The sequence below is a fragment of the Branchiostoma floridae genome, chromosome 3 (genome assembly GCF_000003815.2).
Source record: "Branchiostoma floridae strain S238N-H82 chromosome 3, Bfl_VNyyK, whole genome shotgun sequence".
Lineage (NCBI taxonomy): Eukaryota > Metazoa > Chordata > Leptocardii > Amphioxiformes > Branchiostomatidae > Branchiostoma > Branchiostoma floridae.
The window spans coordinates 4,971,585-4,999,258 of NC_049981.1; the positions used below are offsets into that span (position 1 = coordinate 4,971,585).

At 41.5% G+C, this 27,674-nt stretch overlaps 3 protein-coding genes across 3 annotated transcripts in view; 1 reads left to right on the forward strand and 2 right to left on the reverse strand.

Annotated features, from left to right (window-relative positions):
* LOC118410886 (basement membrane proteoglycan-like) overlaps positions 1-22,193 on the forward strand; it is a 34,862-nt gene extending 12,669 nt beyond the window's left edge. Inside the window, exons 2-7 of the mRNA XM_035812769.1 lie at positions 14,350-14,405; positions 14,893-15,003; positions 18,658-18,800; positions 19,317-19,358; positions 20,886-21,102; positions 21,452-22,193. Of these exons, the coding sequence (XP_035668662.1) occupies positions 14,350-14,405; positions 14,893-15,003; positions 18,658-18,800; positions 19,317-19,358; positions 20,886-21,102; positions 21,452-21,484 (602 nt within the window). The 3' untranslated portion in view covers positions 21,485-22,193. The remainder of the gene's footprint in view (positions 1-14,349; positions 14,406-14,892; positions 15,004-18,657; positions 18,801-19,316; positions 19,359-20,885; positions 21,103-21,451) is intronic.
* On the reverse strand, positions 21,998-27,081 carry LOC118411142 (organic cation transporter protein-like). The gene is made up of 6 exons (XM_035813188.1): positions 27,044-27,081; positions 26,353-26,496; positions 24,480-24,614; positions 24,207-24,286; positions 23,232-23,340; positions 21,998-22,617 (listed from the first exon to the last, which is right to left on the reverse strand). Exons 1-6 carry the CDS (start codon positions 27,079-27,081, stop codon positions 22,386-22,388), a joined length of 738 nt encoding a protein of 245 aa, XP_035669081.1. The 3' UTR covers positions 21,998-22,385.
* Positions 27,048-27,674, reverse strand: part of LOC118410891 (organic cation transporter protein-like) — a 4,065-nt gene continuing 3,438 nt past the window's right edge. The window contains exon 4 of the mRNA XM_035812776.1: positions 27,048-27,147. Coding sequence (XP_035668669.1) covers positions 27,114-27,147 — 34 coding nt within the window. The 3' untranslated portion in view covers positions 27,048-27,113. The remainder of the gene's footprint in view (positions 27,148-27,674) is intronic.

A 27,674-nucleotide genomic window follows, 5' to 3' on the forward strand; every position in this document is an offset into this window, starting at 1 on the left:
TATGAAACCACGTCCGGTGACTTGATATCCCTAAACACCACGTTTGTAGAAATAACGGATATAGGTCACCCTACGGATAAAGGTGAACTAGCGTTATGTATCAGGACGACTCGGACAATCACCGACACGACCCATCACCCTTGTCAACGATCCGTTGATCTATAAATGTGTAACTATACTCGGAAAAAGCATATAGGTATTCGTGAAAATGTAATCTAATTCGTAGAATGCGTATCTTAGTATTCTTACTGACAATGTTGACAAGGAATCAGCGCGTTTTTATATAGTTTCGAAACTTATTGACCATGTCACAATATACAATATCTGATAGACAGGAATTGAGTTTTGTCCAGAAGCTAGCACTCTTTCGCCTTGCCTTCAGCATTGTTATTTTTACTTCTTCAAGCCTATCATGAAAAGAGTCCTTAAAGAAAATTATTCACAACCCTTGTAATTCTAATAGTACTAGGGAAGGGGTATAAGCTATTTTGTTTGTCAAATGTATGTCAAAATTATTCATAACCCGTTTAATTTCAATTGTATTTGTACGGAGCAATTTTGTTGTTAACTGTATGTCAGCAGCTGGTTTGTTTTTTAAACACTCCAAAACTCGACTTTGACAGAGGGCATGTTTCCGGGCACGCTAACATTCAGACTAAACATAGCTTCAGGTCTCGTTCATGTATTACTCCGAGTGGGCACTCCAAAATATAAATGGGCCCCCCAAATCGTGTGTGTTATGTAGATAAATTGTCTTTTATTGCCCCATCTCATAGAAAAAAGGTTTGTGTATTTCTGACAGGATCGGGTATGAAAGTTTCGGCATTCGAGCGACTGTCGGACGTGTAGATTGTTTGTCTTGAGTAATGCGGTCAGTGGTTCACTAGAGGAAAGTCCCTGTAGCGGATAGTAATATAAGTGCAGTTACAGATGTTATAAAAATTGATCCACCGGTCAGATTTTTGGGACATTTTTTTGATTAATTACTGGATAAGTGCTCTTGCAATAGAAATGAAAACATCTCCAGGAGAACTGTTTCTGTATTGGATTTTCTCCCATTAAAGTTGCATATTGAAGCATATCATTTTAAATGAGACAACAAAGGTCCGGTATGAGACCTTCAAATTCAAAACACACGAACATCGCGTTTGGCAGACAACGCATTTGGTTTTATTGGGAAACATAACTCTACATTCAAAATCGAATGACGGCACATTGCTCTTGCTCTTGGTATGTCTTGAAGAGACCTAGAATTTTACGCCCTAGCGGCTTGTTATCGTACTGCGGCGGCACTTGCGGTTTCCAAATCAGAAGATGGTACGGTTACCAAATTGGTGTGATAGATAGAAATTGCGCACGGGAACAAATTTGAGTATCGTTCAACTTTCAGCTGTCTCTATTTGGGAAACATAGCTCTGCATTCAAAACAATCGAACAATAGTAGCTTTGATTTTAATTGGAAAACATAGCTTCACATTCAAAACACAAAGCATCCACACATTCAACAAAAGTCCCTTTGATCTTAATTGGGAACCCTTGGGGGAAGGTTAACATTTCTGACTTCCCGCCTTTTGCAAATGTCAACCATTAGCTCCAAACTAAATGGGTTTTCCTGTAGGGCTTAATTGATACCCATGGTCTTTGCCACGCGTTATTTAAAAGGAGAAAAGATGATCACGCAATAATCAGGACTGTGGAAAATCACAAAACCTATTTTTCTCTGTGGCCGATCTATAGCTTTACATGTATTATGTCGCTGAATACAGTGGGATGGTACCTATACAACACTGGTTACTTCAAATCAGAATTCATTTTGAAAGTATACCGACCAACCACACTATGATAAGATAATGATAACGTTTGAAACTTGAGCCGACAAGAGATAATCTGCTTAATTTTAATCTTTTAAAAGTTTATACTTCAGTTTAAAAATTCGTTAACATCTCACGAAAATCATTTTCTGTTTCCAGTGTTAACACCAACTCTCATAATTAAACCTGTTGTCATAATGCCGCCATATCGAACAGAAGACTACTAAACATTGTCATATCGGCCTTCTAAAGTTCGTCTTCAACACCTAAATATCTGAAGTGTATATACCTTATGCGTCGATGAAGGTTAGACATCCAGGTAATAAGATATGCCAAAAAAGCAGTTACTCAAGCAACTGGATATGATTTTGGAAATCATATCCAGTTGCTTGAGGAACTGCTTTTCGGCATACGAGGGTGAGTCAGAAAGTAATGCACGTGGTTTCATAACAGACTCGTTTTTTGATCGAATGAGTTGAAATTTGGCACAAAGGTAGAGACATATCTATTCTTGAGACTGAAATATCTAAATTTGTTGCTCATTATTTTATAAGTGACTGAGCTGCTTTCAAGTTGACTACACCATTGGAGTCCCATCAAAAGAAAAGTGAGGTCCAATTAACGTATAACTAAGGATTTCCCTAAACTAATTTTTACCATTGTAGAAGACTGAACCTGCACATGTAATAAGCTACATTTCTCTATAGACCACATGCTTAATTTACACACTAAAATCCGACCAGTTTTTCTTTTTTCGTTGCTGGTGTAGAGTGAGGTATACGGGGTCGTCAGGGTCATGAGATTTGCGGTGTTATGATTAAAAGTTTCTGTAGCCTTCTTTCCCGTTAAAAAAGACAAATAAAACTTAGCACCCTTTTTGGCCTTTAAACAGTTAATAACTGTGTAAAGTTTCGTTTCTTTTGGCTGATGGAAAAGTAGTCTTTCAACCAACAACTCACGAATTCGTGTATAATCCAACAGCTTTATAACACAACTTACTCCATCCTAGCAGCTGTAAATAAAGAATCATTTAGAGTTCAGAGATGAAAATTGGCACGTAACCTATAGAGACATTTGGTATCATACATGGATAATTTTAATCTCCTACAGTGATTTTCAATGGGTCAGATTCAGAGGAATTGATAGTCTGACAAGCTACCAAGGGTGTGTTCTTCTTTAAAGCAACTCAGTTACTCATAAAATGATAAAGACCAAATTTAAAACATCCAATGTCAAGAGGACATGTGCTTCTATTTTTGTGCCAAATTCCAACGCAATTGATTAAAAAACGAGTCTGTTATGAAACCACTTGCATTACTTTCTGACTCACCCTCGTATATACCTTATGTTATGACTGATGCTACATTCTTACATCTATTCCAATCACTTTGAATTCAGGTATTTGTTTTCTCATGTGCATCCTCAAGGTTTTCTCAATGTATTTGGGGTACCATAGGCATAGCATTCGGTGGAATTATGAGAGCTAATGTTATATATCAAGATGGTAATCAGCCTTTCAATTTTACGTACTTCGTAGTCAGAATGCTCAAACATGACGCAGAACGTCGACGATGCATTCAATGTCAAGAGAAGTTAGCCTGCTTGAATTTCCCAATGAAATCTTTATTAACACGACAAAAGTACAGCGACTTTCGTAAGGTGTACAGATGTGAACAGATTTGTGCGTTTATCATTATATCGTGAACAATCCATAACAAAGTGACGTTCGTCTTCGATCTCATTTGGGCATGATACATAGTCGGTGCCTGCATAACCTGGATACCAGGCCGATCTCAATAATATCTATCGTGTAGGGACGATAGATGCTTTTGAGATCGGCTTTGGGTCTTGTATCTAGGCTAGTGCCTTCCTGAGTGACTCGACGGCACCCCTAAGCAAACCCCTTGTGTTCCAGATCTAGCTTGTTCCTAGCCTTCAAACCCTGACGTGATTTGTTAAACATTTCATCCTTAATCACCGTGAATCCTGCCATAGCCGTGGTGTTGACATAACTCGACCCTGATGTCCCTCTCGGCCACAGTAAGGAAATATTTTGGATGGCATCCTCTGCAGAAAACGTTGGAACCAATCAAACACAAAACACGGTATCGTAGCCAGCAATATTTTTTTTTTGCAGAAACTTTCAAAGTGACACTAAATGTAGAATCCCTGCAACTACAACGAAGGCTACCATGCGTAGTTTCACGGCATCTGGAACGTTTTGTGATAGAACAGATAGAGTAGTTAGAGTTTTAAGACAGATTTTGCAATTTTCGGCATTTTCTTATAATTACTAGTCAACGTCGAAGGGAAACGAAATTTTTTTTTCAGGATCAGGCAAAAACTAATGCGCGCGTGGATGTCATCAGTAAATGTACTTGCGGCGGCCTTTAAACAAACGTCCGTGAATCATGTGTCCTCAAGATCACCACAGTTGCTTGACATTCGTTAACCTTGAGGTCAGGCCTATAAATAAATGGATTTTGTGGAGAAAACAGGCGAGGCGTTATGTAAAACCGCTGTGTTATCTAAACATGAGATAAGGCGCGGGCTTGTCTGGGGAATAATTCATTAACGCCTGCTGGAACAAAAACAAACACCAATTTGTACGGAGAGAGGGGCGCTGTTGGGGCAGCCTTATTACTCCCCTCACATTAGGCGCGATTCGATCAGACGACGAGTCTGCGAGCTCTAATTTACGAGGAGGCATGACCCTGATGCCGACCAAGAAATTCCAGAGTTCCCCCTTCCCGTCAGTGTCATGCTTCCTCGAATTTAGAGCTCGCAGACTCGTCGTCCGATCGAATCGCGCCTAATGTGAGGGGGTATAAGCAATATTAGATCGTTGAAAGTGGAAATAATTTGGATAAGGCAATCTGTATAATATTGACATTTAATGCAACATGTTAGCACATTTACATCATTATTTCATAGATTGAGCCGTTAAAAACGGCACAGAAACAAGTCACACAAGGATTCCTGATCAAGGCCTAATTTTGGGGGGTTCCAATAATAAGAAATATCCTCGTGTGTAATATTGCTTAGGGTGCCTTTAATGATTCTTATTTCTTTCTCCCTTCCTTGCTTTTTGTCACTTTTCTTTCTTGTTCAATGTTCATAAACAGATACTGGTAGGTACGCAGATGGACACACTGCCAGACACACATACGGACACACGGATGCAGAGAAACGCTGACAGACACACAGGCAAAAAGAAAGGGCACAGACAGGCAGAAACACAGACACACACACATAGACATACAGACGGACACACAGGCGGACACACAGACGGACACGCACTCTTACAATACAGACAAGCCACCTCCCTCTGGTTGAACTTGAAGTAACCTGTGTGTGCGTGGGTGTCGGCCATAAAGTCAGGTTCAAGTTCAGAAGGAGTGGCCAAATGTGAAGAGGCTGTAGATGTATGTGTACGTGTATGCTCATTACTTAATGCGTTTTTTGCTGGCGTTTTGTAGGCCTTTTATTGATACGTATTTAGTAGCCTGACTAAAATCGCGCTCCTGCTCCTAGCGACCGAGCCAGCGAGAGATTGTGATTGTGTAAACACAGACTACGTATTTAGGGGAGAGGTCATCAACCGGCGGAGCAAATGCAGGGTCCGACTCAGTGTTTTATGTGTGTTTATTGGGGGGGGGGGGGGTCTCTAAATCTTTTTCAGTATTTGCGGAGAGGACAGAAGAGACTCGGGAGCTATAATAATAATATAGATAAATAATACGGCTGGATATCAGGCTAAGGCGAAAATAAATCCACCCTATTAAAAGGATGACTGCTTTGCTTTGAAAGTTTAAAATTTGAAATTGCTTTATGCCTCTGTTCCACAGCACGAAAATCTATTGACTGACGAGTCTGCGAGCTTAAAATGACATTTCGGACAGAAGTAGTACGTTCTCTCGACCATCGCGCGATTTTTATTAGACATCGGCCGATGCTCACAGGTCCCCAAGCCCCGTTCAATGTAATTGAGTAGATATACAGCTAAGAATACGTTTGATTGGCTCGTTGACTGTGTGACGAGGCTTTTCAACACGAGTAAAACAAAAAGCTCTGTCTTAGAGTCCATTCAAGACACCATGAGGGTTTTTAGACTACTTTTTAGAATAAAAGAATATCTGAGCCCCTGCAGTTATAATTCTTCCAAAAAGAATTTATATGGAGATTTGAATCTTTAATTTTCAAATATCTGCAGGATTCTTTCACTTTTAGAAAATTAATATTTACCAAAAAATGGAAAACCTCGCCAACTCGTAGAATTAGTTTATTGCCCGAATAAACGTTTTGTCAGCCTTAGTATATTTTTATATTTCACTGGTTGATCCTTTGTGGTGAGCCATTGCACGGTGACTTAGAATGGACTCTACATCTGCTCGGAGCTGAAACTGCAGTGCGGAACACGCCCACCGTTCCGCACGAGGGGTCGGGTCAGAGGTTAATGATGACAGACGATGTTTGGTCGCTTCGCTTGGCAATGTGACTTGGCATGGAACAAATTGTCTGCTGTGACACCCGCCCGGTGTAGCATCCCAACCCATACCCTAGCTATCAAAGGTACCTTGGTAAAATGTACGAGTAAATGTATACTGATGGTACATTCTCGATTACTTTATTCCCAGGGACATTTTCCAGGTGTAAAAGCTTACATCGTGTGTAGTTTGGTCAATTGTATAACTTGCATTGTCATAACGCCTTGAAAAAAATTTGATGGCACCATATGGCGTCCAGAAATCAGAAATAGGCCGAAAAAACAGCATTAATTTGTAAGTCCGGTTTGTTATCCAGTCATATAGACATAGTAGACTTCGTTTGTTTTCTGTTTTCTTTGTTTTACTGTACAAAGTCAGAATACTGGGCACTGAACAGGACTACGTTGTAAGGAATGATGGAGGCCATATACATCAGGGTACTCCAGCCATCACAGAACAGAGACGGTGGGCGTTATAAACTTCCTGATATGTTTGACCAATTGCTGACGTCACGTATCCGCAAGGTCACGTGTCCATAACTCTCGCGAGTTTACGTCCTGAAGTGGTGAGTTATTATTGATCATGAAGACGATGACAATGGTGACCATAGTTGCTGCACATATATCTCACTGTTCTGTCAGTTCAATTCACCATTTCTTCAATTTCAAGCAAAGTTTTCATTTTTTTGCACAGTCTTTTCTTCCTTGCAGTCTCGTAGCCTTTGGCTCTAGATTCTACGTCATCCACAAAGTCAAGTTCATGCAGCCTAATCTCTGGCTCAGCCGTGAACTTCAGAAGTGCACTTGTCCACACACTGTACTAACAGGGCCCAGAAACGCGATGCCTCCCCAGAGACCGCGCTAAAAGCTCCCCGTGTCTGAGGGTAGAGTGAAAATATTATCTTTACTAAGGAGGATATCTAAGTACGTGATGATATGTGTGCTATGGGTTAAGTGAGGATCAATCGCAGTAACAGATTTGGTTGCCGACGAAGAAGCATTTCCATTCTTTTCGTATTTCTCTTTCTTTTCTCCGCTATTTTTTTCTCTTTCTTATATTTTCCTTCCTTAACTTCCTCCATTGTACTAGATTCTCTGCCTCCATGTCTTTGTTGACTGAACTGAACAGCATTTCTTCCTTCCGTTATCTTTTTCTTTCGTTCTTTTTGTGTTCTTTCTCTCTCTCTTTTTTCTTCTCCATTGCACAAAATCTTAATTTGTATGTGTGGACTGGAGTAAACATTTAATCTTAATAAAGGCGTATATTTCATACTCCTCCCTTACTACTCAATTTCTCATGCCTTCCATCGAGCCTTCCTTCTTAGTCTGCGTCCTAACGGAACACAAGATGACATGTTGCCTATTATATCAATGGTAACCAACAAGGACTTTTACCCCCTTAAAGACTTACACAATAATCTTATACCCCAAAGATGTTAACCTTAAGACGTTAACCTTCCAACCTTACAATTCCTGTCTCGCCGTTTAGATGGGAAAATTGAATCATCCGGTTAGGACACGAATACATGGGGAGGTCTTTGGACTCTAAAATCAAATCCAGACTTTGTAGCGGTCTGGCTATCTTCACATGTTGTCAGTTTCAGGACGTGGTCTGATATTGATCTTGTGTCTTATCATGTTTACTTGCAAATGAGTAAAGCCCAACACACATGGCCGACCGCGACATGGCCTCCCGATGGTTGGGAGTTAGTCGTGTGTATGGTCGTCTGTGGTTGGGATGTGGTAGTTGAGTCTTTGCAAATCATCTGAGCCAGCGGACCATGGATTAAAAAAGATGGAAGTGGGGAAAGTCAAACATGTACCGTATATTGCAGTACAGTACGTATCTAGCTATTACTGCATATTGTACATACGGTATCTAGCTATTCTTACATATTGTACATATCTAGCTATTACTGATTTCATTACTGCATATTGTACATATCTAGCTATTATTGCATATCACACTTATCTAACTGTCATTGCACTCTGCCACTGAAAGCGTTTTTAGTCAAGCACACTGAGTCAACCCTTCTCTTCTCTATATGTGTGTTGGGATTCAGTGCAAAACTTTCAAATGAGGCTGTCTCGAAGCTCCCTCATACACGGAACCGCCGGCTTTACGTGCCATACGAAACGACGGCTTTAAACCTAGGCTTCAAACTATGCCCCGAGCGGGGTTTGAACCTCCGCCCACTGGAACTGCAATTTCTCGAGAAGATGTCAGATTAGAATATTGAAGTTTTCTTTAGCACAATCAGTTAAGTCTTATCCGCTTATGTTTCAATCAGACACCTTCTGAAGTGCTGCTTCTCACCGCTATATTTAGCCGTTGTAGGTGGCGTTTTCGCAGCGAGAACACAATCCCAAACTTGGCTTAGTTTGTATCCCCCCTCATCCCTGTTCATCACCGAGGTTGAATTTCTTATCCAGACAGCCTCCAGAATCCACCAGATCCGCCTCTTGTCTTCTTTGTCTTTCAGCTTGGCTCCGATCCTTCCCAGTCAAAAGCACAGTTGTCTGATTAGCTTCAAAACGTATGCAAGTGAGACTTTACTGGTTGTGAAGAAGAAAGCCCCAATATCCTATCTTCTACCATCCGGATGGAATAATTTGGGGGAGATATCAGATTTGGTTTTCCTTTGCGCTCTCTTGCCTACGATTTACAACGTTCATGGCGTGTCGCCCGTAACATCAGGTTAGCGTGGGGTGATGTTGTCCAAGGCTCATGCCGAGATGTCTCCGGTGTGTTTATCAGATGTCTGACCTTGGTTCGTGTACCGAAGTCACGTCTTCAAGCAAGTTGTGACTTGGAGAAGATGATCTTGTCTTATGGAATCGACAAGGGGAGTCCTCTCGGAGTCTTGAACCTGTTTATATTTTATCGCCATCAGTCGGTTTCATTCTTGTATTAACATTTGTCATCTATTAGTTCGTAAGATTTCGTCTTAGAGCAATTCGCAACTTATAGGCTAATTGAAGGAGATCCCAGATAATTATCTGTATCGAACCTATTGAATCATTGTCTATTCAATCCTTGTACTAAGTTGTAGGAGCAATTGTCATTTCTTCATTTTTAAGATTCCGTCTTAGAGCAGCTCCTAGGTCTGAAAAGGTCCTCGACAATTCGGTTTTAATAAAAAAGACTTCATATTGTCATGTATGGATAGTTGGTCACATAAGACAAAATCCTAACGGATACTGTAAATGCATTTAAGTTCGCGGGGATTTAATTTCGCGGTAGCGGGAAAAGGACTTTTCGCGCTGGATTTAATTTCGCGGTAACACCATAGACTGCAGTCTAATACCACAATAGAAAAATATTCGCGGTAGTTTTAAGTTCGCGGTGAAGTGGTCACCGCGAAAACCGCGAACATTAATCCACCGCGAACATTTCTGCATTTACAGTATCTAACGTTCTGGCAGCTGAAATTATAGCAAACAAAGTCTTTCATTGGCAAAGAATAAAATTTAAAGTATAGCATTGAAGTGGCATAGAATGCCGGTCTATTGCACGGTACAAGTGTGCTGTCAAGCTGATTATTGTAACAAGGTCATTCTTTGAATTTCGATGTCTTTTTTTAAGCCGATATTGTCTTACGCATTCCTGTACCAAACGGAGTGTCTACGTTGTCCATGGCAGCACATCTGTGCGCTCTAACATGTACCAACATTGGTAAACTTCAGTCAGACCGAAGCAGACACTCTTTGATGCAGGGGAAGTCACACTCATTATCGGATTCTCCGATTGGCTCGCCGCCATTTTGACCTTGACCTCCAGTTGACCTCTCCGGAGGGCTATCCCATTACAGAAATCATAGGGTGTGGAGTGACATTTTTTGGCATCAAAAGAACACAAATTGATAAGAATTTTGTACATGTAAGCTAGTAGTTGAGATAAGAAACTGAGGAGAGAAATTTTTATAATGACCAACTTGTAGGATTAAATGGTATTTATACTATGGGAGGGGACGGTCTTTCCTGACGGACTGAAAAAGTGAAATAAGTCTCCACTAGATCCGTCAACGGACTTTCAAAACTGGTAAAATTTGGTTGAAGTCGTAGAACAGTTTCAACATATTTGCCAGGGAATTTAGCCGAGTATGTATGTGTGATTCGCCATCTTGAATTTCCTTGTCGTTGGTATGTCAAGTCAACTAAGTCATGTAATTTGGCCGATTTCTACCATTTTTTCTAGGATACCGCAGAGATTTGAACTGAAAAGCAATCATTCTAAGCCAACTCAGATGACTACATTTACCCCATGTTTTGATAGACCATGTCGGGAGTGCCCCATGCCCAACCTCATCGAAAAGTGTGATGGGTTCTTTAATGAACTCAATGTGTTGCTCTTCTGAAGCAGTGTGTCCGATGGCTTACACTAGATCACACTAGTTACAGCACTTTTCGATGAACTGCTAGAAAAAATAGTTGAAATTGTTGAAAAACGACCAGACCAGACCTCCTTGCAATGGTAAATAAAAAATAAATAAAATGGTCAGACGAGTTAACCGACTGGCGTTACCAATCTTTCTCCGATGTTTGCCAATTTCATCTTCGTTTAGTCCACCAAGGCGTCTGGTATAAACTGACTGCAACTTTCTTCTGTAGCGTGATTATCACTGATCAAAGCCCAGTAAGTCTGGATCTGAACCCATGGCCTCATTCTACAGATGTGGAATTGGTAGACACCACACCAAACTTTATGCCACATCTAATGTTTCGGTTCTACAACAACCCTGAGCCGAAAGACCTACTTGTAGAAAATCGAATCAGACGTTTTATAGATTTTCTACCTGGCTAGTTTGCACCCTACCAAGTTGCCATGTGATCCTGATTATGGAGACTCCTGGTCTTGTAAAGCTGACAAGTACCAGAGAATACAAACGGCCGCTTCGCACGACATGTTCAACTCAGAGAGATAACCACTCGTACAAATTTATGGCAACGTCTTGTGATACTATCTGTACACGATAGATTATGTAAATATTGCCCAATGAATGCAGTGGAAAATGAAACGCACTTCATTAGCCAGTGCCCTCACTACGAGGCCGAAAGAATCAGATTATATCAAAGTGTTGCCTCACTTACACTTGCACTCACGTTTCACCGAGCTTTAACCATTTAAGAGATCAGCAAAAGACTACACATTTTTACTCAAATCACAACACCCACTTATTTTGCAGAAAGTGGGACAATTTATTAACCACTGCCATCAAAGAAGAAGTCAAACCCTACAATAGTAAACTTAGCACATTGCAGTAGATTAGAAACCAATGTTATGTACTGAAAAACTCTACTCTTATTTCGAGACAGTACGTGCAATTAGCCTTCGGGCATGATTTTGCAAATAAACTATCAAGGTCTCTCAATTATTCTTTTTCTCCTTGTAGGGCAGACCTCAACTGAAGCGAGGCATGACGCTTGTTACCCGTACCTAGTAATCCAATGCGACGTCATAATGGCTCATGTATTCACTTCAGCAAAGCACACCTACTTTTTTCGATTGTGTGTCGGGTTCTTTTATTGCTCTAGAATTGTTTGTGTTGTTGTTGTGCCTTTACCTATCACTGTAAACCAACATTTAGCAGAACTTTTTAAGGATTGAAGTTAATGCCAATGGGTCACCGAAAAACTCATAACATTTATGCATTCATCCGCAACAATGATTTTTAAAACCTGTCGACATTTGGACCCGTGTTGAAGAATGGACCCCTCCCGTTGCAGCTTGTACATTTAAGTTCGAGGACAGTAATCTGCCTAACAGTTTTCAAATATTACAAAATTGGGCCCTACTATTTTGAACAACTCAAGGCAGAGATGTAACAGGCTAAAGTGTACCACCAGACAGAATAAACTGGGGTGCAGATTGTTCAGGGGTATGGTTTGGGATGTTACACCGGCTTGGCGCCCACCCTCGTCGTGTCGTCCAACTTGCAAGGCAGAACATTCGAACCAGGTTCCGTTTCCTCGGTAACAGGTTCTAATAAATGAGCGTACCACTCCATTGAGACACATTACAGGGTTGGTTCAGTAGCACTTAATGCATCTATTGTCTTATCCACCTTTCTCACGTGGCGGCCATGATAGTTTGAAGACGAGGTCAATGAGGCAAACAGACAACACTTATTTCTAAAATCAGCACAATATAGGATCAAATTATAAATATTATAACTAGTGTTATGCACCAAAAGATATAGCAATTTAGAGTAGCGTAGACTGGTCCCATAGTCCATTAAGAGATGCAAAATAAAAACATAATAATGCAAATATTTGACGGACATGCAGCTATTCTCTCATTGGTCGCTTTCCTAATTGGCAGACTATTATTGGTTGAACTGCTAATTATGATAGACAGTCTTTTGTTTGCCTCATTGAACAAGCTTTAGATCTATTATGGCCGCCGCGTGAGAAAGGTGCATAGAATTGCGTAGACGTAAAGAAGAATAGCGTAGACATAGAAAAACTAATTGTTTTCCCTGTTGGTATCGCTAGATGTCCCCGTTCAAGGCTCAAGCGGCTGTTGTTGATGGAATTGTACGTTATTCCTGGCAGGTCGCAATGAGCACTGACTCCCTGGGAAACTCATTTTACTCCTGTTTATGAGTTTATATCTCACTCGACTCAGTTGAAAATGAGTATATGTACCTAGCGTCGGCTAGGGGTGCCCTCTCAGATGGGATCTTAAATCGGGTGTGTTTGCGGAGATACATACCGTTGTAACTTGTATACATGTATTGGTTTTTAGGTTATGGGGAACGCTGTGTTACTTTTATTAAACTCGCTCGTCATACGCAACTCACGCCATTGTGACCTCAAGGGCTCCTCAAGGGAAATTCGCTAGGCTGGCGGAATTTGGCGCAGTCGAATGAGATACTGTACTGTATTGGCGTCTCTCTCTCTCTGTCTCTCTGTCTCTCTCTCTCTCTGTGTGTGTCTGTCTGTGTTTGTGCGTGTCTCTCTCTGTGTGCGTGAGTGTGTTAACGTTTACCAGTAATGTGTAACAAACAAATACTAGTTTCACGTTCCGTAGGTGATTATCCACATCGCGTTATCGCCTCGCCTCCGGTCTCCCATATTTCCGCATGATAACCTTTGGTGCGAGTTCTTAAGTGGAACCAGATCATGAGACTTAAGACGACTTATGTCTTATCGCCGTAAGAAGTGCAACTGTCGGCGGGTTCTTATGCTTTCATGTGTAAGGGGTTTAATTCCGATAAGGCTTGGCCTAACCAGTGCATTCGGTGGGTCGTAACTTCGATCGACGGCCAAATCATACTTAAGACTTTAAAACATACGGTTTTCTCTGCTTAACACTCAACACATAATCTCCAAGCAGATCTTACGGTGCCATAAGATGGTATCGAACTTTCAAAGCTGGTCAAGGAGTATAGCCAGTCAAAGGGAGTTCCCTTTGGCCGGCTATACTCCTTGGCTAGCTTTGATACTATCTAATGGCACCGTAGGATCTGCTTGGAGATTACTCAACACACACCACTACCAGTGGACTTGTCCGGCCCCTGACAAAGTGATTGCACAAGGTAAATGAAACGGAGATGGGGGCGCCGCCCGATGTACCATTTGGTGCGGGGAGGACTTAAACTTAACCTAACTTAAATCTTGGCCTTATGGCGCATGGAGTAGTCTTGTTACCTTCGTGATAAGTGTGCGTGTCTCTTCTTCTCTTAGCATATAAAGGAGCAATGGATAAACTGTAAAGATACTTTGTTTACGTGAAAGAATTGCAAAGAAACCGTTCATCTGTTTCCACTTAACTTAAAGGCACGAAGTTTCAACACCTGTAAAATCATCATGTAGATCAAGTTCGGAGCTACGACATAAAAAAGTAAGGTGTTGAGATTAAGGTTATCTATCCATTATCATGCATTTCTAAGTCACCCCTAAAATGGTCCAATCATGCTAATGGGGCGAGTGATTACCTTACGTTCGGTAGGTCGGTTTGATCTCCGGTCCAGTCATAACAAAGACCTTGCCCATACAACATTCCTAGAACTTGCACTATCATCTAAGGCAATATCTTTTTTACTTCAGAAATCGCTTGTTACGGCCACTCCTCTGAGCGGGATCCGTTCAATGGACGTTGTCTGGTAAGTAAATTTCATTTATCGTTATATCATCGTCTATTGTATATTTCATGGGAAGGCTAGTAAATAATTGGGAAAGTTATGCAGAGAACTGTAAATTGGGTATGTTTGAAAGCGATATCTACTTGATCAGTTGCACAATCGTCACTAGATGGCATTTTTCTCAACTGGTTGTCCTGACCCAGATAGGGCATTCTATATTGTAAGGAAACAACCAGCAAGGAAGAACCGAAGGTAAAAACAACGTCATTAGCTCCTTGGTAACAGTAACCTTGAAACAGTTACGATCTTTTAAAAATATACGAAAGAAGAAGAAGAAGAAGACGAATTTGTGATCTACGCAATGATGATCTAAGCAAGCCTGACCTAGTCTCGTATTCTCTCGCGAGATTGAGACTAGGTCATTCTCAGTGATCAATATGTGCTGTCAGACCTCTTCAACGAAACAGTTATGTCATTATCAACCAAAGGCTTCTATATCATATGACAGAACTGCCAGCATGGTACGGAGGGGAGAGACTGTGAGCTGTGTAAGAGTGGGTACGTCGGTGACGCCACGCAGACCACTAGTGACGCTTGCCACCCGCCGACTAGGTTTCAGGTGTGGTGTTTGTCCTTACTTAAAAACAAAAACGATACAGTGCACAGATATCAGTAAATTAGCTGCATGCAATTTGTGGTTTGAAAGTAAGTTGCGATGGGAAAGAAAGCCGCCAGGGGACCCAACCTGAAATTGCCTGTTTTTCAGGTCTTGACCTACTCATACCAAACTAGAAAGGCCGACATTTGCTTAAGAGCAAATACAGCATATTTCAGCCATACCCCTTCCCACGCAACATTGGACTGTTCCAAATCACCCCTGCGCAAAAATGGAACATCCTCTTAACAGTGCATTATCCCCCAAAGTGGACTGGTATTGTGAATTGATTCCAGGTAAAAACAGAGCTTGCTTCTATTTTTCAGAAAATGACAATAATCACACCTTCCATTCAGAAAATTTTCATCATGACTGAAAATTGTTGAGTGACTTCATGTAATGTCATTAACAATTTTCAGTACGATAACTAGGTGTAAGTTTAAAAAAGTATAAGCTCCTTGTGATGTGGGTACATTTATTATTGCAGTGAACTTTTTTTTATTCAAGTAGGGCATAGGATTTAATAATTATCAAGCAGGTGCAGGTACTGTAGGAGCGTTTGTTTTCTTGAAGCTGTAAAACTGTTAAACTGTTTTACTTTGTATGCAATCAGCCATCGAGCCTATTCTTATTTTAGTTTAACAACTTCCTGCCAGACCCGGAAGATACGATTGAACCTTGTTCGAGGATTTATTTTCGTCTGTCTGGTCAGTCTGTTCATACCCTGGCGCTGAGAGTGTTTTATTGGGCTGAAAATCTGGCAGTTTAAAGTTACTTACAATTTAAATGTTCAAAGTTTATGTCAAACAACAACAGCACTAGGAAATGTGGCCACTATAGACAGGTGGTCACTATAGAGAAAATGCTGATCTATTGACTAGGAGCCATACGTTACACATGATTTCAGTACACTGATCATTAATCATATAAACATTGCACAGGTAAGCCAATTGTTTAGATGTATAATTAAGTTCAAATAATTCTGAAGAGAAATATTGATGAGAAAATAATTCTCGCCACTGTCTAACTTATAATTACGTATCAAAACTAAACGCAGATTTTCTAACTAACGCACCTTTCGCCGACTTCATCAAAGGACCGCCGGCTATCAATCAAACACGGCTGTTGATTAGACTTAGAGTTTCAAACAGTCATGTGCTGTGTGCCAGTTGACAGCGAACTTCATGCTACGTGATGTTTTACATTGCTTGGACCTTCTTTCCTACAGCGGTGCTTCTACAAAATATTTGGACTGTAACACTGAGTCCCACATGTTTTATAGAATAGAATTTGACGCAGAACAGCGTTTTTTGCTGGGTATTTTTCTTGAAACATGTCCGTGGGAATATCAGCGAGGCGGCGACGTAGGGATATCAGACCGTCAACAAAAGTCGCACGGCGGCTAACGGCGCAGTGAAGATACTAGCGCTATAAATAAGCGCTTCAACTAAGGATGGCAACCCGTACAATATTTTTGTATACTGTTGAGCTAAGTAAAGTTTGTTGTTTATGAGGTTTTAGTTGTCTTTGAAGCTTTGACCCGAAATATTTTAAAGTCAAACTGCTGAAGAGAAGTAAGTGACTGCTACGATTATCGTAGATATGGCCCTAAAAAAACTGATAAAAGAAGCCTTCTCAATAGTCTAAAATGCAAGAGCTTCCGGGGGGGGGGGCTTCGCCCACCTGGGTCCCCCCCACAGTGGCCCTGCCCCTGGACCCCGCCAGGGACATTCGGCGGCCCCCGGACCCCTGTCCGACGCTTTGAAAAAATCCTGGCGAGAAGTCTGTACGGCCTGAGTCTTCAAGTTAACGAGCACGTCACCGGAACGTACTGCGCCTGCGCGAACCCTGGTGTTTTGGGGCTTGGTTGGCTGAACCATTAATTGAATTAACTCTTCCTGCCGGTTAGACGCAGGTGCAGATGTCGGCTCTGTGGGGTGAACGTCCGAAAGGTCATGGCATGGAGAACGAAAGAAAACCAATTTCCCCTAAAAAAAGTGCTGTAATTAAGCCTTTTACAGTACTTTATGCCAAAAATTTTACTTGGATCATTTTACCAACTATCTTATGCCTATCTATACCAAATGTTACTCATACCAGGGTACAGGGGTGCAAAATATACCGTTATAAGACCGTCAACAACAGTCGCACGGAGCTAACAGCGCAGCGAAAATACCATCGCTAGCGTTTCAACTTCGGATAACAAGTTATAAGTACTGTTGAACTCAGTAACGTTAAAGTTTGTTTTTAGTTGCCTTTGACGGTTTGACCTGAAATAGTGTTACGCTAAACTCCTGAAGAGAAGTTAAGTGACTGCTGCGATTATCATAGATATGCCCCTAAGAACTGATACAATATAAAGCCTTCTGAATAGTCTAAAATGCGAGAGCCTTAGGCGGGCTTCGCTCCCCCTGGCGGGAACACTGCTATATACGGGATCATGAGGCCCCGCTTATGAATATTAATTAGCCTTTGGCCTCCTCTTCGCTGATTGGCTAGGTCTTTGATTCAATTAACTCTCCGGCTGACGCGCACAGGTGTGGCTCTGTGCGGGGTCACGGAAGGTCACGTCAGGAGGCCAAAAGAAAACAAATTTCCCCTCAGAAAAGTGCCAAAATTAATCATTTTAAAGTTGTTTATGTCAAAAATTTTACTTGAATCTTGTTACCAAGTATCTAATGCCTATCTATACCAAATTTCAGGTCATTTAATTGTAATACCAGGGTACAGGAGCCAAAAGTGTCCTTTTTTGGTCAAAAATTGGCCAAAAATCGCAAAAATAAGCATTTTGTTGCACTGTACACCAAAAGTGTTATTGAATTTATATGAAGGGATTATCAAGGCACATCTGTGTCAAATTTCAGCTCATTCGGTTGCAATACCAAGGTACAGGAGCCAAAAGTGTCCTTTTTTGGTCAAAAATTGGTCAAAAAATCGCTAAAATAAGCATTTTGTTGTACTGTACACCAAAAGTGTTATTGAATTTATATGGGGGCATTATCAAGGCACATCTCTGTCAAATTTCAGCTCATTTGGTTGTAATACCAGGGTACAGGGGCCAAAAGTGTCCCTTTTTGGTCAAAAATTGGTCAAAAAATCGCAAAAATAAGCATTTTGTTGTAGTGTACACCAAAAGTGTTATCGAATTTATATGGGGGCATTATCAAGGCACATCTCTGTCAAATTTCAGCTCATTTGGTTGTAATACCAGGGTACAGGGGCCAAAATATACAGTTTTGGTCTAAAATTGACCAAAAAATCTCAATAAAATCATTTTAGAGGCAGATATGAAAAAACTGAGAAAAAACATCAAGGTATTGGCCCATTCTACCCCTGTGCTAAATTTCAGGTCATTCGGTCCAGGAACGGCGGAGATGAATCACTTTGAAGATTTGACAGGAGAAAGAAAGAAAGAAAGAAAGAAGAAACATTACGAATACAATATATTTCACCATACTATGTATGGCTGAAATATAAATAGTGAGTATGACCAGATTATCGGCTAATAACATTATTTACTTACCACCTTTGCGCCCACCCGATCGAGTTTTGTTATCACTTTTAGCGTACGGTTTTCGACAAAAAACATCTAACTTCATTTTGTGGTCACTTGTTCAGCGATGTCACCTGATCTACATGGGAGAGTTCTGTTACCGGTGCTCGGCGTCAGTTCGCTACGGGAACCCGGACATCCTCCGCCGAGGGTACTGCGGCAGGTGCCCCTGCGCCGTCCGGACCCGCCTGCCGCTGCTTCATGGAAGGTATCATTAAGATTTATACGATATTTCCGTACAAAAAGTAAAGTTCGTACCAACAAGTTTGATACTCTGATCCATCCCAATGACCAGAAGCCTATGTCATGTGACCCGGATAGAAGTGTGACGTGGGCAACGGGTCAAAGGTACCAGGCAGTTGGTATCGGCTCCTGTCTCTGTTGTGGAATGATTCATATCCTGATGAATATGGCTTCTTTCACTCCTCTTAGCATGGCAAAAAAATTGTAGAGTTGCTTCAAACACTTGTCACAGTGAGCTATGCAAAGGTTAGTTGTGACAGTACAGGCCGTTCTGATACTGTCGCACGTACAACTTGCGTGTTTCTCCGAAAGGCGGTTGTTCTGGCTATGCATGTACACATACAGGTTTATGCCAATACAGGCTCTACATAGCAAATCCTTGCCATTTAGGAGTGTATGTTTATTGTGGTTACAGTTTGCAAACTGGTCAACAGAAAAAGATGGTGCAGATATGGACATGTATTCCTCTCATTTTACACAGATTCGGACGTGATGTCAGCCAAACCACACAAGAAGACGACAGGTAAAGTAAAGTCTATCAAGGTCGATTTCAATGTGATGAAGCTAGGATCGAAGCTATTATAGGGCCTTCACACTGAAACCGAATTAGCAGGAATCAAGCAGAACCAGCCGGAATGAAGTATTTGCAAAATTCGTGCCACATTCGGGTGGGAATTCCAAATGGACCCTATATCCCCATTACACGAGAGGGAATGAGCAAAAATGCCGTCAGAATGAAAATTCTTTTCTATTCCTAGTATTTTCTATTGGTAGTGTATTCTAGAAATTCTTACTACGTTCCAGATATTCTTTTGACCATATTCTGGCCGGATTCGAGGTGGCTTGCCGTTTCGGTTCTCCATCGAATGAGCAAATGTGAGATGAGAATGTTTCGAATAATGTTGCAATGCCGTAGAATGCCATCATACTGCAGTTAGAATAGTTAAAATAGACTTAGAATACACTTCGAATGCCGTTCGATATTTGTCCACTTCAAATGCACCTCGAAAGTTTTTAGCATGTCAAACATTTTCGGGCCAGCCAAAAGAACGGGCACAAATATCTGGAATGCATTGATAATTTCTAGAATACACTACGAATTCCCAGGAATAGACAAGAATTTTCATTCTGACGGCATTCCGGCTCATTCTTGCTCTCGTGTGAAGGGGCCTTAAGATATAACACGTACTGCGAGCTTGAGCTGGTAGTAGTTGTACTTTCGTCGGATGTTTTTCCAACTACACACAATAGACCACTGTGACCTCTGCAACCGTATTCAACACCGAGTAGCTATCAGAGAACTATATGATAGTTGGACAAAATGACCAAAAAGGTCCACAATAGAGACTGACCTAGTTATCCAACCAATGACGTTAGCATTTGAAGCCTTTCACCGCCAAAAAGTTGCCACAAAATGAACTGGTGTAGTTTTGGTCAACAGTAGCTTTTCATCAGTTTGATTATTCAGTTTCTTCTCAGGCCGCAAATGGTGGCACCGAGGTGAGAAATAACCGACAGCCAATAACGTACTTGAGGATCGAACTGGTAAGTCCACAAACGTAAAATCAATCATGAGTCTGTAATAAGGGTGGGTACCGGTACGATGAACCGGTACAAAACCGGTTTTTCTCTTTGGACCGATCCCGAAAAACCGGACCTGGAAAAAATCGGTAGACCGGATGTTGGACCTATTGGAAAACAGTTTATATGATCAGGCATTCACACGTTTTGGGGCTTACCGGTCGAGGAAAATAACAAGAGCGAAATAGAGCAGAGTCTATAGTCATGTAAAACTACCAAGTTTTACAGTCAATAGCCTTGTAGGATTTTAAAACGCCAGTGGGAGTCGAATACTTCACAAAACAGATTCTTTGTAGTTAAATGGACCATTGTTTTGAGTATCGGCCATGCACAAGTTCTCACATACTGAATCAGGCACAGGTTCAGGTCCGGACCTGGACCTGATCCTCTGGACCTGAACTTGACCTGGACCCGAATTTTCTGTACCGGTACCGACCCCTATCTGTAACTATATCGCCTATCATTACAGACTTGAACTGTGGCACAGACTACGGAGTGTAGCAGACTTGTCTCAGCGGTTAGACGGCTATCTCCAACACAACACGCCGACAGAACACACGCTGGTCGACGCGGCGAACCGCCTCCAGTCCTCTCTGCAGTCTCTCACCAACACAACGTCTGAAGGAACATTCAGACTGAGACACCACCTGCGGAAATCGCTGCTTCCAGTCAAGAGAAAAACCCAGGTGAGCCGCCATTTTGGTTATTTCTGACGTCATGGTGTATATTTCCCATGATGCACAGCTTTGATTATGACCGCTGTAGTATCACCATAAAACACATGTAGATCGAATTGAGACGCTTAAATGAATGAATAAAAGAATGAAGGAATGGATGAATGGTATCTGTTTTCAGGCTTTTGTCCACATCAACTAAATGTAGTAAGTATGCATAAACGACTGGAAGTAAAGTATGATTACCTATGGACAAAGCAGTTCTGAAAAAAAGTTATGCTAAGCCTTCAGCATGTTTCCTGGGCTAGCTTAGATGTAACATTATGCAATATGTGAATTTGATTTTATTTCTTTTCCACAGGCTCTGCTGAAAGTGATGAGCCACCCAGCGTAAAGGACGGAGGCATGAAGTGCGAATGCTGCGACGTCAACTTTGGAAGGCACCTGATTGCAATGTTCAAAAGTTATCTATATCATCTTATACGTCGTCACTATTTCCATGGTGCTAATACGTAGTTTCTCTACGTGTCAATTTTTATGCAATGTCTTTTAACTTTGAAAAATCGTTACGTTAGTTACAGGACAATATTAATCAAGAGTTGTGAGATGAAAGCTCCTTGGTGGAACAAAGATTCTGAATCTCAATTTATCGTCTCTTAAATAGACACCACACGTGTATTCTCATCGTTTTATTCTGACCTGAAGGCAACTAGATGATTAACTTGTTTAGACGACGTTTTTTTCTGTTATGTTGTATCTCTTTGTCAATGCTATGTTTATACAATAGACCCAGACCAGATCAACCTACTCCCTGCTATCTAAAGCTGTTAGAGTAGATATTATATAAGTAAACGACTACTTCAGTTTGCTAAAGATCAACGTACAGTCGTGTATATATTTTTCTCTGCTTATCATTTCTTATGCGTCAATCTTCATTGTTGATGAAAGCTCCTTTCTTCATCTGTGCCAATATGACAAAACTTCTACATATATTAAGTATACATACTATATTCAGATCACTATAGGAGCAATCTAGATATGAATGGATATAAAAAGATCTTCGTAGGTCTCATAACAACATGAACTATTTACATCTTTTAAAATTTCTTGTAGATTTTCTTGGCTTCTTGTGGTATTTTAGACCTGGGTCCTACCATCGAGGACAGCGAGAACTACATTTTTTTTTACATTTTTTAAATATTTCTTGTGAATTTTCTTAGCTTCTTGTGGTACTTTGGACCAGGGCGAAAGACAATTATCACAAATCCTGTCTTAGCCCAACTTCATTGCTCAGATCATTCCTCGTCTACGATGCCGTTCTCAAAGTTCTCGCTGTCCTCGATGGTAGCCGGAAGTGTCTTCCCCTTGGTTTCCGGTAGGAGGAGCGCCAGCAGTCCGGCGGCGACCGAAGCACCCCCGAAGATGACGTAAGGCATCGGCGCCCAATAGCTGCCGAGCAGATTCACGAACGGAGCGACCATGCCGCCGACACGAGCGCTCATGGAGGACATGCAGATCCCGATTTGCCTGTGTTCATAATGACGCAACAAATACAACTGGTTATCGGTTTTTATTTAAAAGCGACGATGATGATGATGATGATTTAACTTAAGACAGTTAAGGCTGATGTGGCACTGCACTTAAGTTGATAACAACCCTCATTTGCATAAATTGTCAGAAAATGCGATAAAAGCCTTCTTTCTTAACATAGATTATGTACGTCTAGTGTCTGGTAGAGGAGATGATCAACTGATATAATTTATGCAAATAAGAACCTTATTTGCATTATTAATCACAAACAATTAAAACAGTAGTTGTAAAGAAAGGTAGGATTATTTGGCGAAGGTATGGGGTCGTGGAACTCTAGTTCACTATGGAACAACAAAACTGCAAAGGATGCCATCTACAACAGGGTGCGATAACCTTTTTCTCAATCGGGACGGGGGGCGATATTCATATCTAACAACCTTTGACTCATTGCTAACGTCACATATTCATCCAGTCACGTGTCCAGAGCAATCGGACAAAGATAACTAAGGAGAACTGAGCGATTCAGTTGAAACTTTGAAAGTTTTTGTGAGGCCATTTTTATTTATTTATCAAAGAACCGCTTAATTTTTACATGACATTTGATAGCATACCTGACAACGGTAGGGAAGATCTCCGCCGAGAAGACGTAGATAATGGCGAAAGTGGCGGTGATGCAGAACTTGCCGGCCATTGCCAGGGTGGTGGTCATCCAGCCGAGATCTGTGAAATACAATGCATTCATGAGATAAGGATTGACATGGTCCATTGAAAGCATACTTTAGAAGGGAATCGACAGAGGGTGCTTCTTTGTGGGAACAGCAGAAAGGTTTTTATCCAATTGAAGGTAGGTATTATCTCGATCTCATTTAGAAATGTTTGGGGAAGAGTATTAACTTTCAGGTTTCTCGGTCCCTCCAGACGGCTTCTCATCACAGTTTGCAAAAGTGCAAAAGATTGGGGGCCAGGAATGTTTGCCAGAGGATAGGCTATGTGAGACCTTGTATCGTTGCCATACAGGGTATTCAGATACGACGTTCTTTCGTTAGTACAGGTGCACTCTCATTGCACTTGCGTCAAGCTTGCGTCACTGTTGAGTTCGAAAGATACTCAACGAATTTCAGAGGTGAAAAACGAACTTTCACTGCGGGGTTCGATCACTGCGTCACTGTTTTGTTATTTTCTCCGATTTTTTTATGATTCAGATATTACGTAATATGCAAATGTATGACTTAGAAGAATACATGAAAAGTAAGAAAATTCGTTTATCATCTCTGAAATTCGTTGAGTATCTTTCGAAGTCAACAGTGACGCAAGCTTGACTCAAGTGCAGTGAGAGTGTACCTGTACTGACGAAAGAACGTCGTACCTGAATACCCTGTACGGCAAGGATACAAGGTCTCACATAGCCTATCCCTGCCCCCCCCCCCCCAATCTTGAGAACACTTTTGCTAGTGCACATTACGCCCTGTGGCCACCCGATGTAAGCAATTGGCTATGGCGGAAGAAGGTTACGGCGAAAATTATAGTATACGGCGAGATTTTTAAACCAGTACGGCAGAAATCACCGGGTTGGGCGACGTACTTACGTTTAGGAATAAAGAAGGCCACGATACAGGCGACGCCTCCGAACAGAAGCATCAAGCATAAGGGCCAGCGTCTTCCGAACCTGCAACGGACACAAGCAATTAGATGGAAACAAGGATAAAGTTGCGACCGTTCAACGATTCTTTCTTCTACATCCCCTTTTTTCTCGAGCCCCTTTAAGATATGGGGATGTGTTCGATGTAGGAGTGTTCTGGTTGTATCTTTTATCCATTTGTAGAAATTGAATTGTACTTGAAAACATTGTTACAACATACCTATTCAGGATGAAGATGGATAATAAATATGCTGGAATCTCGACGAAACCGGAAATGGCGAAGTTGAGGTACATGTTCCCGCTCAGGGCGGCCGTGTTGAGGGATATCCCATAATATACCAGGGTGTTGACAATTCTGCATTGAAGGTGAAAGGTCACAATTAGAGGCATGCGCGGTGGGTGGATTTTCATTTAAGGTAGCAGAACACAGTATTAATGCGCGGCCCCGGGCGTCCATGACGCGGGGATATATAATAGTACAGATAAAACTGTTGAAGGAGAGGTAAAAAGCCTTATTTGAGAGGCAGCCAGTTATAACCTGAGCGGAAGGTGTCGACTCTGAGACTGTATGATTTGGATTGTGAAAGTTTTCTATTTCGTGTATAAACGCGCCCATTACGGAACTGCCCTTCCAGTGTGAGTCGGCTGCAGTTATTTGACCTCCGCAAAGCGGCGTTTCAAAGTGGGCGTGAGAAGGCGATGCGCCGACAGGATTTTATTGTTTTTCAATATTTTGTGGCTTGTACCCTGAACTCGAACATCCGTTTTTGGTATTCCTAAAGTGCACCCTACTATATGTTTTTCCGCGTCGAAGCCAGTCACCTTGAGGCCCTTATTATAGAAACCCCCATAGACCGAAAACTGTGTTCTACTTCCTTAAGCACAGTTAAGATAGGAAAACGTAACTTTACCAGAATACCCTCCCCGGCTAGTGATCTCGCCCCCCTACCTCGCCCCCCTTTAGCGATTTCGCCCCCCCCAAAAAAACGGGTTTACATGACATTTTAGAAGTTGATTGGTATAAATCACAAAATGCAGTTTCAGAATGATATAAGTACACGAGTTTGATACATAACTCCATTCATAGTATCAATATTAACGTAATTACACGGTAATAAGATAGTTGAACTTGTTTCAGATAAGGAGGGTTGGGTCCCTTGTATTCCCATTATTGCATATACCTGAGTCTTGACATAAGATGTATTTCATTGTATTCACCTGTCCTCAAGCAACCTATATATCTCCAATATGAAGTCCCTACCATGAAGTGACCACAAAAGAACTATGCAATGTCTTTATTAATTATGCAAATATTAGGTATTAATTAGAATAACGCACATTTTGGTATATGCACCTGGCCAAGGGATATCTTCACCTCCAACATGACTGTTTTTCTAGTATTTAGGAACTGATGCATTTACCCGTGTTTCTTAAGACTGGTACTTTTCCAGTGTTTGTGTAGCATTTAGCAACAGCTATATCAACTTGCACGTGGATAGTGTTTATAATGAGAAACTATTTTTCACGTGTGTTTTTGTTAGTGCTTTGGAAATGTTTCCAGCACAAGAAAGAAAACACTGTGACAAATTGAAAACATATAGCTGACGTATACCGTACCATAGACGGTGTTGATTTACACGTTCGCAGTAGCACTGTTTTTATGCCACCTCAGCTGCAAAAATTGTCTTTTTCATTTCAATGTCATGTTTGCACCGAACAATATAGTATCGACTTTCGAGGTATGACATCTTACGATACGGTAATAAGGTACCATATAGGTACCAGGTAACACACCATATACGTTACTTCCCAGGTGCAGTATAGTACCAGGTAGCGCACCTGTAATATGTAGTAACCAGCTGCTCTTGGGGGGGGGGGCGAAAACGCTAAAGGGGGGCGAAAACGCTAGTGATCTCGCCCCCCGGGGGGCGAGATCGCTGGGGGGGGGGGGTGAGATCGCTGTCACACCGGGAATCGAACCCGGGCCTTGGCAGTTTCATCACATTTCAGTAATCATGTAAAGAAAAGAAAATATTTCTTTGGTGGACAGAAAGATGCAAGTTGTAAACAATTCTTGCGTACCCATGACAAACAGAGCCAGAGTGCTGACGGTGGTGCTAGCTGCTATGATGAACCGAATGGCCACGAAGAAGGCGTAGTTAGCGGAGAAAGCACACGCTATCCCGGACACGTAGTCAACAGCAAGGGACGCTAGCAGCACCGGTCTGCGGCCCCATCTGGGATAGAAAAAAATCAGTAACGTATCGCTATTATTAGTTTGTATCTCGGAATTGCAATATCTATTCATAGTTACCCCCATGAAAATTGAGGTATAGTTTTTGGTGTGTCTGCATGTGTGTCTCTGTGTGTGTCTGTCTGCTTGTGTTTCCGGATATTTGTGCATAATTTTAGAAACTCTGGATGGATCGTATTTCCATTTGGAACATTTTGTATGTGTGTAGTTGTTGGGAATCAAGTCAATTTTAGGGCCTTGGTGTGAGATCTTGGTACTGCAGCAGAAGTTAAGAAGTTGGCAGATGATGTAATGAAGAAGTGGTGTAGGTTTGGGGCCCCCTTCAGATTGCTCTGGAACTGCAGAGGCATTTTTGTCAAAATCTTCCAAGGAACACAGGAACGATGGATTTCCGTGATATTTAGTATGCTGGTATCTTTGGCAGGAATGTACTTGATGAAGTGCAAATTATGCAAACTTGGACTTAATTTGCATTTTTAATTAAAAAAACGGATATAGGTGCCCCGCGGATAAAGGTGAGTCAGCGTTACCTGTGAGCTGCGTGTCCGCCGGAAACCGCTCCAACCATATAACCGGCAAACCAGAGAGACTTGGCCAGGTTCACCTTCCAACTGTTGTCGCAGACAAGGTTCCACTGGAGAGAGAAATGTATCCGTGAATAGTTTCATCAGGTTGGTACGTTGCTGAATAAAGAGACTCTTATTACACAACCATTGGTTTAAAATTCACACCGACGTTTCGGTGACCGTCTATCACCTTCTTCAGCGCAGTTCTGACTGGTTCACATTGTACTGCAGGACAGGTGTCGCTGCTCACAGTTCAGATGCGGTCACAAAATGTAAAGTATTTATATATGTGCAGACAGCTTTTTTGCAAATTATTTACAATGCGGTCCCATACGCAAATGAGTGTAAAACATCCATGACAGTTGTCAATTAATAAAGAGAGGATGTAAAAGATTCGTCTATTTCTTAAGAAAACTGTCCCATTGTGAGCAGCGACACCTCCCCTGCGGTACAATGTGAACCAGTCACCAAAATATCCTCAGATACGGTATATCTTGGAATTGCGGGCATGAAAGGTTCGTATCTAAGCATTGATTTCAATGTAATGACGAAATGCAGGAATGAAACCTGCAGGAGGACTAGCTCACCTCTGTGA